Below are 19525 nucleotides of genomic sequence, written 5' to 3'. Positions count from 1 at the left end.
CTCAAGAATATTTAAGACCTAATAATCTATCGTTTTATCAGTATCAGTCCATAACTATTTGAACAAGTACATTCAGACATCTTGACATATCCTTTGAGAGGATTGCACTCTGAGGTCTGAATGAGCAAGAAAGCAGAAAATAATGGGCTAGTAACACACTTGGGCTATTTCTTCATTTCTCACGCACCTTACCTTCAAGTTACTTTTGTCTTCAGCACTGCTATGCTCACGTGAATGCGTCACAAGACTTCCACAGGCATTTACTGTTACCTCATTGAGTGAGTCTAACTCCTTTTCAATGAAGTACAGGGGAACCTGTTGCTGTTGGAACTGGAGAGGTTCACTCATACCCTCCTCATGGGAAAGATCAGTAGATTTGGCGAAAGCAGCACTGAGGCATTTACCTGCACACTTGGAAAGGCTATTTAGCTTGAAAGTATGACAGGCAGAGATCTTTATGGGCACTTAAGGATCAGGCTAGCAAGCCATATCGAGCAGAAATGAGTTATCGCTGCAGCGATGCCAGGCTTCGTTAAAAAAAAAACGTATCTTTACAGTAGATCCTAAAGACACTGAGAAAGATGCACAGATTTCATATATAACATGCATAGCACCCAAAGCATATACCAGGACTTGACTTGTACAGGTGTGCAGTGGGAGGAAGAAAGCAGGGTAAAAGGAGAACCAAATTAGAACTCAGTCAAATCAAATACAATTCAAAATCACTCTCATATTCGGTAAGTACCTTATTCTCTCATTCTATGGGCATAGTTCAGACTTTCCAGTGTTCAAAAAAAAAAGATATATCCAAAGATATAAAGAACAACTATGTTTAGATCTAAAGCAAGGGGAAAAATCCATATAACGAGAAATATCTGCAAGGCCTATTTCCTGTGAAACTATTTAATATTTTCTGAGGTAAAGGCTAAAATATAAACAGCACTGCATACTGGCAAAGATGAACACAGACTTAAAATCTAAAAAGAAATTCTTTTAAAGACCATGGCAAAAAAAAAAAAAAAAGAAAAAAGAAAAAAAAAAAGAGATAGCCTTTCCATTGAAAAATCCCCCAAACCAAACCAAATTGCTATAATACATCTTTCTGAATTATTTCTTCGACGTCAAAACAGTCATTCAAACATTAAAAATATCACAGGCTAGTGAAACACAATTTTTAATAAGTTCACTCCTGAAGAATTTTGCAAGTTATGCAAAGAACTTTAAAAAAAAAAAAAGGACTAAATGTTGCACTAGGGCATAACTGTCAATAGCAGAATTTATAAATAAGCCAAGTCAATTTATAAATAAACCAAGTCAATTTTCAAACATAAAAACACCTAGTATCTTTACTCTACAAATATTTATAAATTTCCTAACAAAACAGTTTTGCTGGAAGAGGACTAGTTGACAGCAATGCATCCCTTGGTCTGACAGATTTGAATCCAGTTACAGCCTGAAGGAATCTAGCTTGCTTCATGACTATCCAAACAAAACCTGATTTCTTTTCTTAAGAGGATGCTGAAATCTGCCACGGCCACGTCCCTTGCCATGGTCCTGGGAGTAGAGCCCTGGAAATGCCTCAAGACCAGTCTGTTGGCACCAAGCTGGTTCAGGCTCCTGCATTTTGCACACAGAGCTCAGGACTTGCACATTCAGTACAATGGTACCTGGTACGGTAGAGATTCATTTGTACGCTCTTAAGATGGTTCTTAAAATGACAGACATATCAAACCATCAAACCTACCATTTTGCCCCTTTCACAACAGAACTATAGTAACTATAATATACAAAAGCATCTTTCTTTTTTTTTTTATGACAAGCAAAACTATGCAATCTGCTCATTAAATTTTTTACTTCCACCTCTCCGTGGGTGAGAAATCCACGTAGCTGCAGTTTAACACAGCAAGCATGAAAAAGATGTGATTCCACAAAACACACAACTTTCAATTCCCACACTAGTCACAAGGCACAGAAATTACTACGGCGTCAGTCTCTGTACTTTGGGAAAAGCAGGGCAGGTGGAGGACTGCAACTGCAAACCACTGCCTTAGGCCTTTCTATTATCAAATCATACAAGCTAAGCAATTGGAAACAAATGCCAAACACAGGAAAGCAGCAGGAAAAAAAAAATACATAGCAGAATACAAGACATCCCCCAGCAAAGCGGCTATTCTCTGAACTCTTTCTAGAACTGCATTCCTCTCTGGCCAGAAAACGGCACAGTCAACTAAACAAACACTAAATTACAAGGGAAAGCATGCAAGCTCACAGGCAGCAAAATGAAAAGGTGGATGCAATAAGACCCTTTAAGTTGCTCTGTGCCAGAAGACTTTTGGAATGAAACCTGCTCCAATCGCCTTTCTTTAGCTTCTTTTATTGTGCCTTTGCACCTGTGAATGAAAAATGCATTGCAGCATAGCTACGAGCACAGACAAGTCTCTCTTCTTTTGCTTGCTGTGTTGCTCCATTCGCTAAACCAGGCAATTCTGAATCTAGTCTGAATAAATAATAATAAATAATGCAGCCATCTGAAGTAAGCTTCTAAATTGCAATTAAACGTAAATAGATAGAACAATGATTTCAAACATCCCACTAACCACAATATGAATTTTTATTAGGTTTCCATTCTCCCAGTCAATCTTTTGCTGGCTGGTCATAATAAAGTGACTGATTGTGAGTGATAGCAAGAGTAGCAGACACCAACCAACTAGGATGGAATAGAGGATGCCCGGTCGATCAGAAGGAGGCTGGATGTTTCGGTCCTGATCTATGGCTTGTATGGGTGGAGTGACACTGATGGGATTCACACGTGCCTGAAATGAAAAATCAGACAGATTTGAAACAGAAAAATTAGAAAGCCAGTAGGCAGATCTTTAGGTTTAACACAAAACCATCCCACTGAAAAGGATATTTGCTGAAATTGTAGGAGAAAAAGTACTCATATTTAAGAATAGTTACAGCACATGTCCCTTTTGAAATCAAAATTAAGTAGGCAACATATATATTTCTACAGCAAACTCCTTTCTTTTAGATACATTTTATACTATAATAGTATCTTCAAGGAAAGGAAGCTCGCAAACATTCAAGCAAATGCTTGACTATGCTACTAGAAATAGTCCCTTGAATCAGACATTTCAGACATCATCATAGCAGCAAAATACAGCAAACGCTTTATAAAAGGAAGTAAAAACAAATTGAATTTGAGAATCATTAGGAGCTAGAGTGGCTGTGATACATGAATACATACTACAACAGAAATTCAAGCCAAGGTACAGACATTTCAAGGATAAGAACATTCGAAAAGCTTGTATGGACATTGCAATAATTCACATCATTATTCAGAAGCGGAGTGATCTTGCATGCTGAACATGGAAAAAGAAAGCCAGAAAAAGCATTTGCAGGCTTTCATCTTGTTCAGTATTTGTATGCCCATTTCTTTACCTACTAACTTAACAGCATTCCTGTACCTACTAATAGCACTTAGCCCTCACTGTTGCTTTGAATATTTTCTGAAGTTTTCCTATGCCAATACAGTCTCCAGTAGTAACACCAGAGCTGCCATTCCCAACTCTAAAAGAACAGTTTCAGTAACCTCGGCTGCTTAATCAACTAGAAATGTAGCTACTCCATGAATGTATGTGCACCAGTCTTTTCCATCCCCTTCCTGGAACTTTTACTTGGGTGGCAAAAATGTTTAATAACCTCTATGAAAAGCCAGACGCCTTTTTTCCACATACCACTAATCCTGGCAGCCTTTGCTTTGGAAAGTTCTAACGCTCCATGTTCTGCAAGAGGGAACTTGAAATCTAGCGTAGGAGTAGGAATGAGACAAGCCCACACTTGACCAAGTTTTGGCACAGCCTTTAGAAATCCTCCTGCTGAGATTTGGAAGAAATCTGCAAGAGCTTTAGCGATGCCTGTCAATAAACCTAGAGGGAAAAGAGGCGAGCCAGGAGGAGGAGACCAAGACAGGAATGGATGCAAGGCAGTTTGCAAGAGGGGAGAGTTAATAACCCCTCCTGTAATTTTGGCTATGTAGCCACATGGTCATCTGCAATAACGCAAGCTATTCTGCCCATGGTTTGCCCACCCAGAAGTCATTTCCTACAGGTTACTGAGGTCCGACAAGGCTTTTCCAGGCTCATGAGCGAGGGCTTGCAGCCACACGTCGCTACGCAGCTCTCGGCTTTGGGTGCAGAGCATCTGCCTACCAACACAGGACTGGTACCTCCTCCTCGCTCTGCCTCTCTGCTCATGGCTTTTTCCACAGTTCCCAACGAGCAGGCGAGGTCCTTTGTCACACGCCTGTTTCCACTTTTGACTCTTTAAAAAATTAAACTCTTAAAAGTGTAATGAGGAAGACGAGCTCAAAATAGGCATAAAGAAAGAGAGAAGAAGATATATTTGACATATGTTTGAATTTTTAAAATGCTTTAGCACTGCATAAAAGTTACATGCTGAGAGATAAGATTATGCATAAAACTGTCCAAGACTAAAATGCTATTTTTAAATTTACTGATCAATTGAAGCACTCTCAGACAAATCTACATTATAGTTAAAAACATACCCACAACAAAAACAGTCTCATTTGCTAAGGCTGGCTAGGTTTTAAGCTCACCATTACAATATTGCAGGCCAAGCTGAAACATCTGAATCTATGCTAGAGTAACAGCGATGGACCTAGCCTTGTCAATAATGAGCTGTCAGCTGTACCTGACCGCCAAAACTAGACTAAAATAATAATTGTTGGATATAGAACTCAGATAGCAAGGACGTGTGCTTTACTTTCCAATTCAAGCTCGAGAGCAGCATTTAGAAAAACCGCATTTGAAATTAAACAGGTTCTACTTGAACAAGATATTTTATCCCACGCTGCCCACCATTACACTGACTCCTCAGAACCAAAGCAATCAATTGAACAGAAGCAAGTTGTATAAGAAAACGAAGTAGTATAAGAAAACTAAGAATGAAACGTGAAATTCATTAAATTTTTTACTCCATATAAGCTGTTTTTCTAAGTACAGTACACATCCTGAAATGGGCTGCTCATAAACTAGAAAATATCATGCAACAAGATCAGCTGCAATCTGCTGAAATGTTTAGGGATAATTTAAAGCTGTTTTGAATTAAATAGGCTGATGTGCCTTGAAGTGAAGCTAAAGATACTTTCATATTATTTTAATAATCCATAGATAACACAAGTATCTTTTTCATTTAAACTTAAATTAGAACTATGAAAACATAACTGCACAAAGAAGCAGCCATTAAGTATGTCAATGAATTTGTAAAAGCACGTGTAGGATCGTTTCAGAAGGTGTACATTTACTTTTTATGAAAAATAATTATTTTAAAAATTTGTAGTCAAAACATGCTTTGATCAATAGCAGTAATAACTATGACTATTACGTAGGGATATTTCTTTCTTTCCTGAGCACTGTAAAATGTAAAAGGCATGAACATCTGCTCACAACATCCCCCACGTCCCGCTGACGTGGTGCTGCTCGGCAGCAAAGCTGTGGGCTCATGGGCCTGAGGCAGCTCCCCGGAGCCCATCTCGCTGGGACGGGGCCCCAGTCCTGCCCCCAAAACTGTTCTGCATATCACGGTTAGCAGTTGTTGCTAGAGACCGGAAGACCACAACGATACAATACCCACCGCCGTCCTCACCAGGAGGTTCAGAGAAAAGATGAGGCTTTCCTCAGCCCTTTGAGAGAGAGGACACAGTCACATACAGATAGAAGGTGGCTCCTGACTTAAGCAGAGGAGGTAGAGCCTCCTCACAGCTCTGCAGAATGGGAAATGTTACAAAATGGGGTCTGTGACAGCCACCAGTGTGTATTATTTCCAACATCTTTGCAAAAGACAAAAAAACTCCTATCACTGTCATTCTCAGCCTCAAAGGAGAGCTTCATAAAAAGATGGAAGCTCATTAAAAGGAAGGGGAAACAGATTACTGAAAGAGTAAAAAGTTTGCAGGGCCCACGACTGCTTAAGAACACTCAGCTGGAGGCAAAGAAAAAGCACATGTAGTTTTTATTGAGACAGGCTTGAGAAAGGGCAAGGCAAGTCAGCACAGCTACGCAGCGGTGCAGGGACGGTTACTCAGAATATACAGACGGCCTTCAAAAACCAGCCACTTCCAAGTGAAGAACATAAGAGGGTTCACAAGCTCCGGCAGAAGCAGGTGATTAAAAAACAAACAAACAAGGAGATCCTGTCAGTTCTAGGGTAAAATATGCAGTAATTTATTTACTTTTCCCCATTAGGGAAGAGATCTCCGAGTTACTGGTTTTGGTATTAATAGACTTCCAGATGCTTCAATATAGCAGAATACACCATCAGGCAGGCCAGAATAAAGAACCCAAACCCCAACTTGCAAACGTTATCACAAGTAAATGAATAAATTTAAAAACCCAAATCCTTCTTTAAACAGAACTGTGACAGGAAGCCTGCCAGGGAGTCTGCAGGGCCAAGAGATGATCAAGGCAAAAAAAAAAAAAAAAAAAAAAAGCAAGCTCAGAGAGAATAAGGTAGTAGCACAAAACCTGATTTTTCTTCCTTCTTTTGTGTTCACCATGAAAGGACTCAGATGGGTCCCCGCGCCAGCACCCTCTCCATGCAGGATGCCTTGCAGGTCCCACCAGAAATCATAGTATTCAGAGACATTACGGATTGAACAAGCCAAATGAAGAGTAACATGAAGCCGAGAACAGATAGGTTTCTACAGGAAGGCAAGAGTGAGTCATATAAACTTGCTGTGCTACGTAACCTCCTGCTTAAAAGTGCTTCGGTACCTGAGGAACAGCAGGTGGCAAACATAACACGAAAATGAAAAGGGTCCCAGGGCGACCCAGGGGAATACCACCATGAAGTCTGAGACTCGTACCAGGAAAAATTAGCAGATGATATAATAACAGTCAGAGCAAACACATAAATAAATACAATACGCCAGGGAAAGTTTCGTTTTCTGCAAAGGGAAATCCAGCCTCTTAAACTTCCTGTGGTTCCCTGCAGGAATCATCGGCACATAGATACCACAGAACCGTTTGATATAGCGTGTGTATTTCCAGCCAACTTGGACAAGCTCCCTTACAAAACACTCGTAAGGAAATTCAGCCTCGATGGAAAACGAGCAAAGATCTGTGTATCCAGAAACAGTTAGGTTAAGAGACATGAGGCAGAGCGGGAGTAAGCTTCCAGTTCCCGTAGGGAGAGAGGGGAGATCCACAGGGACCTGTGCTAGTACCAGAGCTGCTCGGCTCACTCCTACATGACCTCAGAAATGCAGGGGAAAGCACAGTAAGAAGAATTACAGATTATACTCCATTATTAAGAGTAGAGAGGATGAGGGTCACCTGCAAAAGACTGGAACTTTAAGCACTGAAGGCTGCATACTTAATGAATTGTCTCAAGTTTTTTCACGTTTCCCTTGTACATATTCGGTCTTCCTATGAAAAGCCACCAACCAAAACTCTCAGTACTCTTACACATAGAAATCTTCTCAGCTATGTTTGGGAGGGTGATGAGTCAAAATGATCCTCCTTTTTGATGAAATCAAACAAGACTTGACTGCTTAGGGGCTGTGAGGACAGAGCATTGGGAATCTTTCCCTCAGCTCTTTTCAACAGAAAGATCTCTCGTGATTCATTATGAAATGATCAGTGAATAATAAAATGTTTATTCACAAATGTCATAAAACAGCGCCATTCGCCTACCCCAGTCACCGAACGATACACACTTCAAAAAGCAGCAGCATCGAGTTTCTGTCATGGGAAAGAAGACTGGAAATTATCTGAAGTTACTGTTATAAAATTGAAAGGGCTAGAAAAGAAAAAACACAACAGCAAATATTCATTCAAATGCTTTGTCATAATGCATTTAGTGTACCTGGAAAACGCTTATATTAATTTGCTACTCTCTTTTTATGTCTTGCTCTTTGACCTGTGTGGTTAGCCAAAATTTGGCTGCAAATTGTTTCTGTTTAGAAGAGAAACCAATAATGGAGCCAGGTCTGTTTTAAACAATCCTGTTTATTCAGTAGAAAGGCAAAAGCCGTGTTCCCTGGAGAGGAGAGAAACTGAGCTTCCAGACACCAGGACTCCTGCTTACATCTTTGAACATACTTCAACCACAAAAACTCTTTTTGCTTTTATTCAGGAACTGACTACCACCACCACATCTGAGCCTGTCTCTGATGTTTCCTTCTCTGCCTGCTTTTCTGTTTCGGCATACATACCTTCGTAACACAGTGGCACTCTTTCAGTTGATATCTCTATTGCAAATGGTGACACGTGGCTAGAATACAGATGTCTAAGTAGGATAACAACATGATAATAAATATGATAATAATAAAATAATGACAGGCAGAAATTTCCCTATTTTTTCTTACCTGAAAAATACATTAAAAAATCCAAAGCAAAAGATCCTTAAACCACAAATCATTGACTAGTCCCAAAACTTGTGAAGGAAGCCATAACCTCTGCACGCATTCATGCAGGGGTGTTTTAAGCTCCTACTAAGGATAGTGAGGAGAAGGAACAACTGATTTTTTAGTTTATTAACATGGAGCTTAATAAATTTAGGATTGCAGTTGCATTCAATAATCCAAACAGTATCTCTAGGCTTCTGTGTAAAAACGTGTATTTTTTTCACCATCACATGGTGACTGTAATACAGTATGGAACAATTAAAAGGAAATTTACAACTGAGATGCAGAATATGCATTTTGTGCTTTCAAGCGTAATAAAAGTGACTAGTTTTAGTTACATATTTTCCAAAGATTTTGCATGTACATTATTTTATTTAAAACATTTTAAAGATGTCCATGACTGCCAGACTTTCAATAGAAAGATATGTAAAATGTCGTGTCAAATGTAATAACTCAATTACTTAACTAAAAACTGAAACTGAGGGGTTTTGTCTTCTTATACAGACACTTTTGATTGATTGTTCAAATGACTGCCATCTTCCTCCTCCTCCTTCCTTACTTATAACTCCCCTCACCATCCTCCTCCCCTGAGATTTTTCTCATCCACTTTTTGGGGGTAAAACATTGCTTCTCAGCACTGCACAAAGTCTTTGGAAGGTATCAGCTTGGACCTTGCATCTCTGGCAAAACACTGCTAATGCTTTAAAACCAGCATGTTGCCAAAAAACCCACAGAGGGTCATTTTTGCTAAATAATGATTAATAAGCAAGATAAAGAAAAGCAAGAGAAGAGCAACTTCAGGGAACTCATTTACCTGAACAAAGTACCTTCCTTTCTTTATATGTTCACCTGGAGCTCATCTTCCTGATTTTTAAAGCCATGCAAGTCAGAAATACTCTACTTGAAGTTAATGAAATAAAAACCAGTTTAACCTCTTAGGAGCAAGAGCTGAACTTAGTGCTGCATATCTGCAGTTTTACCCAGATACCTCTCCAGAACACAGCGACTTCATGCATTATTGAACAGTAGCTTGTAAGTTACGTAAAACCTCTCAGGTCAATAACTCCGTTCTCCCTGTATCTAACACTGTTCTCTCGATATTGTCTGTTTGTTACTAAATAATTACATGTTAGAGTCATGAAATACCAGAACCTAACCGCAAGACTGAACAACAATTTAGGATTTCAAATTAGCTACCCATGCTGTATCACATACAGTGCTATGCTGAATTCAAGTTACCATAGACTTGTTCAAGGCACTGATTCTATCAAGTGCTAAGTATTAAATTAAAAAGAAAAAAAAAAAAGCACTGATTGGTATTTGCTATGAGTTACAAGTTTAGAGATTTTTTTTTTCAAGACAGGGGACCATAATAATTGTTGCACAGGTGATAGAGGATAGCTCTGCTTCAAAAACCAAATTTTCTATCTTTTCTATGGTCTACCTGACCTGATGCAAAGCTAAATTTGCCAACCATATCTATTCATGAAGTTGTTCTTCCTCTAGGGAAGATAAGAAGGAAAAGGGAGGAAATGACACATTTTTAGAGTTAGAATAACAAAATTATTTTCTGCACAGACCTTCCCCCCCCCCTTATTACCACAAAAATGATTGTGTTCTAGGAAATTGAACCACAGTTAACCCTAGTGAACTAGGACACTGCCTGGTTTTGAGCAGGTAATTTATTAGTAAGAACTATCTTTTACATGACTGAAGACAACAGACCATGAACCAGCCACAGGTTCACAAACTGGGGTGATGCTGCTTTGATGATTCACAACCACTTCAGCTCCCCGCTGCCTGCCCTGAGGTGCTCCTGAGAGTCAGTAGTCAGGGCCACTACACAGGCAGAAGTAAACATTACCAACTGCTGTAAAAGATAAAACCATACGAAAAGGAAGAGTTCCCAAACTTTTCTTTAGATTCACCAAGGCGAGCTTCCCACTCACAGTGCTCCTATGTCTATTAGGCTGCATGAAATCCACTAACAGAAGGGACAAAAACTACATCTTTAGAATTTATTATTGTATTCAAACATGGCAAGACATTTTCTACCCACTAATTCACACTGAAAACTAAGTTATTAAGACATTCACAAAGACTGCTAAAAAATAAAAGGAGGAACATCATGAAAGTATGCATTACTGCAGGTTGACCAAAATAAGATACATCACAGTGCCTTGAGCAACAATCCACCAAAACAAAGGAATGTTCACTTGCATTAATATTTCGATCTGCCAGTTTGTGGTGGCATTTCTTAGGCAGACACACAGTTAACTGACCTTTGCCCAATATACGCATTACTAACATGGCTGTGAAAACCTGTCCTAAATCACAGTCTTACCAAATAAATTGATATTCTTTTAAAATAATTTCTTAAGTCATAGTAAACCCTGTGTTACCTATTTGATTGTCCTAGGAGCTCTAAGGCACTCGTATACACGTATACGATCTGTTCCACAGGGGTATGCAGGACATTTATAAGATGATTAATGTTGAACAGTTAAGCATTTTCTGTAAGGAGTTCAATAAATTGTCTAATATTGAAAAATCTGAAACATCTCCCCAGGCATTTTTCTCTGAGAACATAAGAACATATATTCAATTGTGAAACGAGCATACCTAATTCCTAAATACCAGCTTATTCTAATTCATTCAGATTCAGCAGATTATAATGTTCATTAATTTGGGGGGGAGGTTAAGAAAGATACTTCTTCATATGATGCCAAATAAGTATTTTGATCTGCATCAGCTCAACTGACAGCATTGCAACAGAGATTGCTTCCAACACTAGAAGACTGAACGCATTATGTCACTCAATTGGCAACACATTACAAAAAGTCATCTTCTTCCCTACATTTCCAAGTACTTCTCCCTTTCTCTTCTCCACAGTCTTCACATTTACTAAGCGTCACAGCGGCGACCCCCTCCCGCCTCCCTACCCCACACCCCCATCCACACCGGCACCCCCTATCAGTAACTGCAAGCAGACCCAACTGCCCTGCCCTCCCATTTTCCCAGCTGCCAGCAATCCCTGCTTCCCTGCGTCCGCTTCCGGGCAATCAAGCACTCCACGAGGCCTTGGGCTGCCTTCGTGTCAAGTGACACGCACTGACACCCCCAAGGAACACCAGTATTTTTACTCACTGGTAGCACCAAGTGCAGTTCAACTATAAAAATCGAGGCTGGGGACTTGTATGCTTGAGAACTCCCCTCTTTCCCCAAGCTGTGGGCATGAATCCGTACAATCATCCAAATTTCTAGCCAAGGACACAAGGAACTGAATTCTGCACCGATTAAGTGGCTCAATGATTTTCAAGGAAATAAGAACAGAGTTCCCTTCCCCTCTGTTGTCAGGTTAAAATATATACGAAGAGTTTGGCAAACTGGATTAAATCACCGAAACACACAGGCTATTTCTTGTGTTTGACAATTAATAGTCTCTACTGCTTCGAACAAAACTAAGAAGATGCACATAATGCTTTGCAACCTCCAAATTGTTTGAACATACAGATGCAGCATTCTTTTCTTTTCCCACATGTTTTTGTGTGTATCATGTTATTTTCCAGGAAGTGCTGAGAATTGTAGCTTATTTCAGAAGGATAACTTTTACTGACAACACAAAATACTCCAAAAGAAAACAATGCATTGCATTTAACCATTAGTTTTTCTTGGGTTTCTCTCACAGCATAAAGCAATACAGAAACATGTTTTTTTTATCAGAACAGGGTGGTCAATATTAGCGCAGTTAGTTAACGTAAGACATTTCATGCTAGCATTTTAAACCCTGAAAAGTATTATTTTTTCAGCTTTCCCAGTTAGGAAGCTGTAACTGTGCCCAATGGACTTCAAATAAAGCCTGGAGACCTTGAACGCACATCATGCTCATAGCTTAGCTGATGAATTTACTGATCAAGACAGCAGAACTCTCATCTCTATGCAAACAAGGGTGAGAAGCTTTTTGCCGGATAGAAAATATTAGTAAAGCAAGACACATTACCCCGTGCTGACATCCAGAACCCCTTCAAAGGGAGCCCCTACAATATCAAACCAAAAAAAGTTTTTGATGGATTGATGAATCATTATGGTTACACTGGTTCTCCTTGTGCTTTCTTGAGAAGCACGTGAGGTTAGAATACAAGCCGTAAATCGGAAATTAGTTAAATTATATCCATGCTGTGCAGAAATGCATACACTTTTGCCAACACACGGTACTAAAACAGCAGGAAGAATTGCAAAACCATTCCAACATCCTTTCTCGCTGCTGCTTCAGATGCTCTCCCAGTACAACAAGGGCTGTGACAAAACACTAATGAGCACAAATCCATCATAAAGTACTTGCATGTCAGTAAACTGCAGAATATATTTCAATGGAGTTATCCAACCACAAGTGAAGTAAATCCAAAAAGCAAGAAACACCCTAGAAAAGTATATTCAGCTGAAGATACTACCAGAAACTTGTCATTCATCAAACTGAGTATGTCAAGTTAAATCTCCTGTTTGCAGGATCTCACCATTCTCCCTCTCTTCTTGCCTTCCTATTGATAGCTACAAGTGCCTATGCTCCATTTGATCAGCGAGCAAACACAGGGAGAGGCAGTGCCTCGCGTCAGGAGTTTGCAGAATTTCCTATGCTACTCTGAGGGCTAACGTGATACAAAGATGTACAGGAATACAGAGCGAATGGATCTTCTGACCCTCCTCTTTGACACAATGCAGAACACCAAACTTTTGGGCTAAGATCTCAACTGAAAGCCAATACAAAGAGAGAGGAAGAAAACCCCAAGCACAGATTTAAAACACACTGTGAAGCTGAAAGAGACTAGAGGGTAAATCCTCCACAGAAAATTGTTCTAATCAAATTGTCACAGGAGCTAAACAGGTTTATATAGCAAAAATTCTGTGCCTCGAAACTGCTCCCCAAGAAAGGGCAAATCTACATGAAGAAACCAACTCCTTCAAAATCTGCGTTGCTCAACCCTAGAGATTTGCAGCCAATTCACCTAATCAATACTTCTAACTTGTTTGCAACACTGTAGATACATCTGAAGGTTCGTGCTCTGTTAAAATAGTACTTCTCACCACCAGATGATGTTGCAGAGTCCAACCAGACTGTGTGAAATGTCCACACTTGATACGAAAATGAAATACGAGCAGCATTGAGCAGCATTCCTGGAGATCAGGTTTGCTGTGCAGCACTTTGGTGAAAGGGCATTTTTATCAATCCCACTAGTAAAACAGGAACTGTGTCGTAACAGTCCACCCAGGGGAATCTAACTATTAACAGCAGATAGTAAAACTGGTATTATGAAATCATTGTTAAAAATTGTTCAGTTCAAACATACGTATATGCAGAAAGTAATGATAAAGGAGGTTGATCTGCAACTTTAAAATAAATCTAACTTTTCTATTTATTTATTTTTGAGAAGTTCACCTTCATTTCTAAAAGCCACTGATAAAAAGCAACAGCGGACAATTTATGCAGTTGACATGTGTGAACTAGTCTCTCGTCTTCTGCGTGGTACAAAAAGTATTTTACAAACTGATGGGAAAAACTAAGACACAAGATTAATTACTAAAAAGGGACCTACTTTCTAAATTCAGCACTGTAATTGTCAAATAGCTTTTAGCACCTTATTTGATTGTTCAATATAATCCATGGTTGCTGTGTTCTTAGTTTTCTTTTGTGTCCAATGTTTATGCAGGTTACTAAAAGGAAAACTGTAAAATTCAAATATCCTGACAGATCACGTTGTTAACAGACTAAGGTGTCAAAAAACACAACTCCTTTCATTTATTTGTAAAAACAAGCCACCTTTGACGGGGAAAAAATACTTTGGAACAGCAGCAAGATAGCATAATGAATCAGAGCAAAGAGAAAAATAAAGACTATTTTTATCAATGATGTCTTCCAGGAACAGCAGGTCCAAAAAAGAATTGAATTTCATCAGGATCTGATCACAGTGCTTACTAAATTGCTTTTTCTGTATCTGACATGCTTTATAAGAAATGTCTCCAACAGAGTATCTGTGCTGGAGACTAAACAAAATGCATTATGCAACGGGCCTCCTGCCTTGGCACCCAGGTCTAATCTCCTGTGCAATTCAGGCAAAAGCAAGAATTCAGTCTGGAAGTTCTACTTGTCCCAGTGTCATGACTGTGATTAAAGAACTATAAACATTCCCTTTTTGACATTTCACTTTTTTCCATGCAAACTATGAAGTCTATTTCCTTGATTATCTTTCAAATTCTTGATGGTAGGTTTCTTATTATCATGATTTCTGTTCAGGATTCAGAATGAGGCAAGAGAATGGCTGCAGAAAAGCAAGTTGTAAAACCCAAGACAAACGCACCTACTTCTGCTTGACACAGATTCACAAAAAATAGAAAATATTTAAAGATCAGTGTAACACTACCATAATGACTTAAACATTTTTTTTTTTCATTTCTGAGAGTAATTTCATTACAATACAAAAGTCTGTGAAATATTAACCCCATTTTGTTTCCTTTTAAATGCAGATTTCTCTCAGAGGGCAAAAAGGAATACAGTTGTCAGCTGTGTCAACAGTTGCTAACTTCAGCTGAGTTTACAAACACTTACTCTTACTTGATATTGTTAAGGAGAAGAGCCTGATGGCTTCTCTATGCCTTTGGAAAAATTAGCCACAATATAATATACTAGAAAAGGCATGAGAAGTTATGATCAAAGGTACAATCAAAAGCAGGGCATAGCCTGAATACATACAGGCTTTGGCTTAGCAAGTACCTTTTCAGTCTGAAAAAAAAAAGACAAGAAATATGCGAAAGGTCTATAAAACTGCGTGTTACAGAGAGCGTGCATAGGATCAACTGCTCACTGCCTCTTGCAAACCAGCAGCTCAGGAACGTCTAAACAGATTGTCTGGCTGCAGGCTCAAAATGCACAGAACAACAAGGATCTTCACCCAAATACAGGCATGCTATGGCACTCCTTGCTACAGGCACCATAGGTGCTAAAAGTTTACCTTGGTTCAAAAATCAGACAAGTTCACAGAACAAAAAAAAAATATTTCTACTATCAGTTTTTACAGCAGCACTTCTAATTGCGACATGGGAGAACCCTTTGGGGAAGTATAACCAGTACCACTGGTGGGACCTTTCTTACACTAATTTGTATGAAACTAGACAAAAAAATCTATAACAAAACAGTAATTAATTTAAAATTCAAAACCAAGGTAAACATAGAAATGAATAGGTCAGTATTTTACCCAGATTCTTTGTCTCTTGACTGATTCATTTTAGACATAGATTTTTATTAAGATAATGACGTTGGTTTGATTTTTTTATTTACACATTTAGTATCTTCCTTCAGCTAACTTTGCTTTGGTAGAGCCATTTTCTCACCTGGAGGAACAAGCAAGGTCAAAAGTCTCAAAGCAGAGGAAATTTCGGAAGTATTGACTGTGCAGTCAAGCAGTGTTCCCATCGGTCAGGCTGATACCGGAGTTTAACATTTGGGGTTAGCAAAACACCACTATGCCACCATGGACCCACCACTCTCAGTTTTTAGAAGAAACATTTACATTTTCTTTACTGATTTTTTTTTTTTTTTTTTTAATGCTTGCAACTAAATGGGCACTTTTCTAGTTCAGGCACAGGAATGTCAGCTGCAACTACCTAACAGCTGACTTTATTCAAACTGTATCCACCACTGTCCTTTTCTCATTAAAGTTTGTCACCCTGTCAAGAGATAATTTTAGGTAGAGATTTTGTGCCCAAAGCCAGCTACAAATTCTATATCACCATTATTATAACCACTTTATTACGCTGCTTTAATGGTAACATTAACAGTGGCATTAATGCCACTTTTAGATTGAAGGTTATAAGAAAAAATTGGTTTTCCTAGGTCTATTTCAGATGCTTTAATTTTCAACAAATTTGTGCAGTTGTACAGATATATCATATGTGTGCACGTACACACACAACCTGCAACGCTCATATACTTCATCCATAAGCTCATCCTCACATCTTTTTACAGTATAGTGAAATTTTACATTTAAATGCTTTTCTTCTCAAATCCCAATACTCTTCCGGAACAAAAAGCAGGAATTATTTACAAAGCAAACTCCTACCTGTCTAGCCATACGAGCTGCTTTAAACTTGAGCACTCCTGTACTGCCAGCGGTACTGATGCAGAGCCAAATGCAGACTAACCACGTTTTCTTGTTTCAGAAGAGGGTGTCCAGCTCACCATGAATTTCCTCATGCTCTAGAGGAAAGACTGCTAGGATTTAAGCAACGTTTTCTACAGAAGCTTTATCAATAGCACAGAGCAGAGGCAAACATAAGTGTCCTGCTAATGGTGATGATGGGCTGCCCCCTATGCTGCATCGTGCAGTCCACAGCTGGAGGCAGGGAAATGCTCTTTGGCATGGCACAACACATTCACTCTGGCTTCTTCACATTTTAGATGGGGGGTCAGGGCACTGGGGAAAAACTGAGCTGCTGGGCTGGGATAGCAAGGCTCCTTTGGCTGCTCCCTCCCCGGTGTGATCCCAACGTGGACAGCATAGCTGGGAAGGCTGCTGGCCCCTCAAGGGCAAACGCTGCCTGGGGAACACGACAACAACAAAACGTAGAACAAGGGCACATCTGTACCGCAGACTGCAGCAGACCAAGGAGACTCCCAAGTTAGTCTTAAAAGACCAGGGACAACCAAAAAACCAGGCAGAGCAGCCCAAGGTGAGCTCTGAGCTGCCATACCTACCTTGCTAGCAAGAGCCATACTGTGAATGCCAGGCCTGGCGAGGAAGTCTACACGAAATCATGTGCTCTGGGGTGTGGAATGCCACACAACTGCTGACAAGAAGGTGACAGCACATCCTGCTGCCCCGTTTCTGAGCAGGGCCACAAGACACTGTGGTGATCAAAAAGGAAGCAGCACTCAGAACACCTCCCGCAGCCTCCGAGGGTTAACACTGCCGCCCCAGAAAGGAAGCTCCTCTGCTACTTTATCTCCCATTACCTGCAAGTGTACTTGCACGTATCTGCAAAACCTTGAGGAATCATTATGTGATTAACTGAAGAACTAATACAGTCTGCACCCTCTGCATTGTGACAAGCTGAAAAGAGGAATCTTTCTTCCTGACCCTTAATGAACAGCTAGTTTATAGTTTAACGGGATAGCCTAGCTATTGAAATGATAATTATCTCTACAAGGATCAGTGTTACGACATAGATGAGAATTTTTCTGAAGTGAAGTTCACTGATAAAGCATCACTGCAAAAGTATTTTGTCTAAATGTCAAAATTTAAAACCTTTAAATGTTTCTATATGACATTTAAGGATCAAATAAATTAATACATATGCTTCCTCTTTGACAATAGCTCCACTTCACGCTGTAACAAACACGGTTTTATGAAATGGAACAGAAGCGCATATTGTGAAAGTGGCTTTTTTTCCATGGCAAATATCCAAGACAGCAATTAAATCACACAAGTAGTTGATTCAGATCAGAACAAGACAGGGATGGTACTTTCTCAGGCGCTCTTTCCTCTACTGAAGCTCTAGTTTTTGAGGAGAGAAAGGCTCAATCACTTCATATCTGAAATCTCTTAATTGCATCACAGAAAGCGAGACAGTTTCAAATCCCAGGTTGTGGGCTATCTTGCAAAAGTGAGGAACTGCACTTTTCTACTGTCCTCGTGTAATTATTTTTGCAAGCTGTGTGATCTCACACATTATGCTAAAGTCTTCTTTGTTATGAGGCAGGTGGGTTTTTTTTTCTTCTTCTTTCTAACAGACTTTAAAATGAAAACTGGAGAATGAACAAAGCATACAATAGGATGAAACAGCAAGATCTTTTCAACTGAGACTAGGGTGTTTGGCACTTTTTGTACTTCATTAATTCAACAGATTTTTGGCATTGGTTCTGGCACACAACAAGGTGGTTTACACTAGTGAGCCTGTACTACTGCACACATCAAACCCATCCAGGCACCCTGGTGATCTCTCTCAAACATTTCATGTATTTGACGTATGTGGCTGATGTGCCAGACCAAAATTTGAATCAAAGCAGATCATCTTCATTTCTGAAAGGAAATGACTTCTAATTACAGCTCCACAGTTACTTCTTCCAAGCAAAATCAGGACCCTTTTTCTTCTTAGCTTCTGACAAAGCTATAAGAATTGACTATTTTCCCATTAGTGTTCCCAGTAAGTTACTAACCATGATGATAAATATCAGGCAATTAATGGAATGTGTCCATATTTGGAAAAAAGAAGAAAATTATGTATATCATAAAATCAGTCATTTTTACCAGTTTATTCCCCCCTTACTCTTGATAATTAAAGGAATCAGATTTGAGATGAACTCTCTAAAATTTCACTTTACAGCTTGATAAATACCTGGAAAATGTGCCTGTTTTCACCATCAGCCAAATATCTAGTCCCAACTGGGTCTCTGGTGAACTACCAGTGTTCCTGCTCCTCCTGCACCAGCAAGGGAGCCCCATAGCCACTGTGGATCACGGGTCACTCGATAACCTAGTCCTAGCAATAAACAAAATGTGTTTCTCTTATCCCAAACACAACTCCAAAGATGATCTGCAATGACATTTTTCTTTTCCTGTTTCATTTTTGACTATGTATTGTCCAAAACGTCTAAGTTTTCAGTCAAGCTTGATCCTTTTTCCCTTAAAACCTCCACTTGCGCATTTTAAGAAAGATTAGTATTAGTGAAAACCTAAAGCATGTAAATCATGTGCAACCAATTCTCTTTTCACATTATAAAAAAAGTCCGTGTGTCTTCCTGTTCTATCTTTCAATGAAATTCATTATTCTCCCCCCGCTTTTCCAGTATGTACCAAACATACGAGGCAAGAACTCCACCACAGTAATCCCACATTTAAAGCAAGTTTCCTGTACTCAGAGCAAACTGTGACATATCACTTTATTCCTACCCATAGACATCAACTCTATTTCTGAAACACAACTTGGTTAAAATCACCAGCAGGAAAGTATCAGTTTATATTCACTTATTCTGCGGCCTTGCTATAATTTTCTCAACCAGAAGCAGTGTTTTCAATAACTGAAACATCCGGTTTTGTTAAGCATTCA

General features: G+C 39.4%; 1 protein-coding gene across 5 annotated transcripts in view; it reads right to left on the bottom strand.

Annotated features, from left to right (window-relative positions):
• PCDH15 (protocadherin related 15) overlaps nt 1-19525 on the bottom strand; it is a 419295-nt gene that overhangs the window by 227016 nt on the left and 172754 nt on the right. For all 5 annotated transcript variants that reach the window (XM_050898730.1, XM_050898731.1, XM_050898732.1 and 2 more), the window contains one exon: nt 2705-2813. In XM_050898730.1, the coding sequence (XP_050754687.1) occupies nt 2705-2813 (109 nt within the window). The remainder of the gene's footprint in view (nt 1-2704; nt 2814-19525) is intronic.

The sequence above is a fragment of the Gymnogyps californianus genome, chromosome 6, assembly GCF_018139145.2.
Source record: "Gymnogyps californianus isolate 813 chromosome 6, ASM1813914v2, whole genome shotgun sequence".
Classification (NCBI taxonomy): Eukaryota; Metazoa; Chordata; class Aves; order Accipitriformes; family Cathartidae; genus Gymnogyps; species Gymnogyps californianus.
Note: the sequence above shows the minus strand (reverse complement) of the source record. Positions and strands in the feature narration are given on the sequence as shown.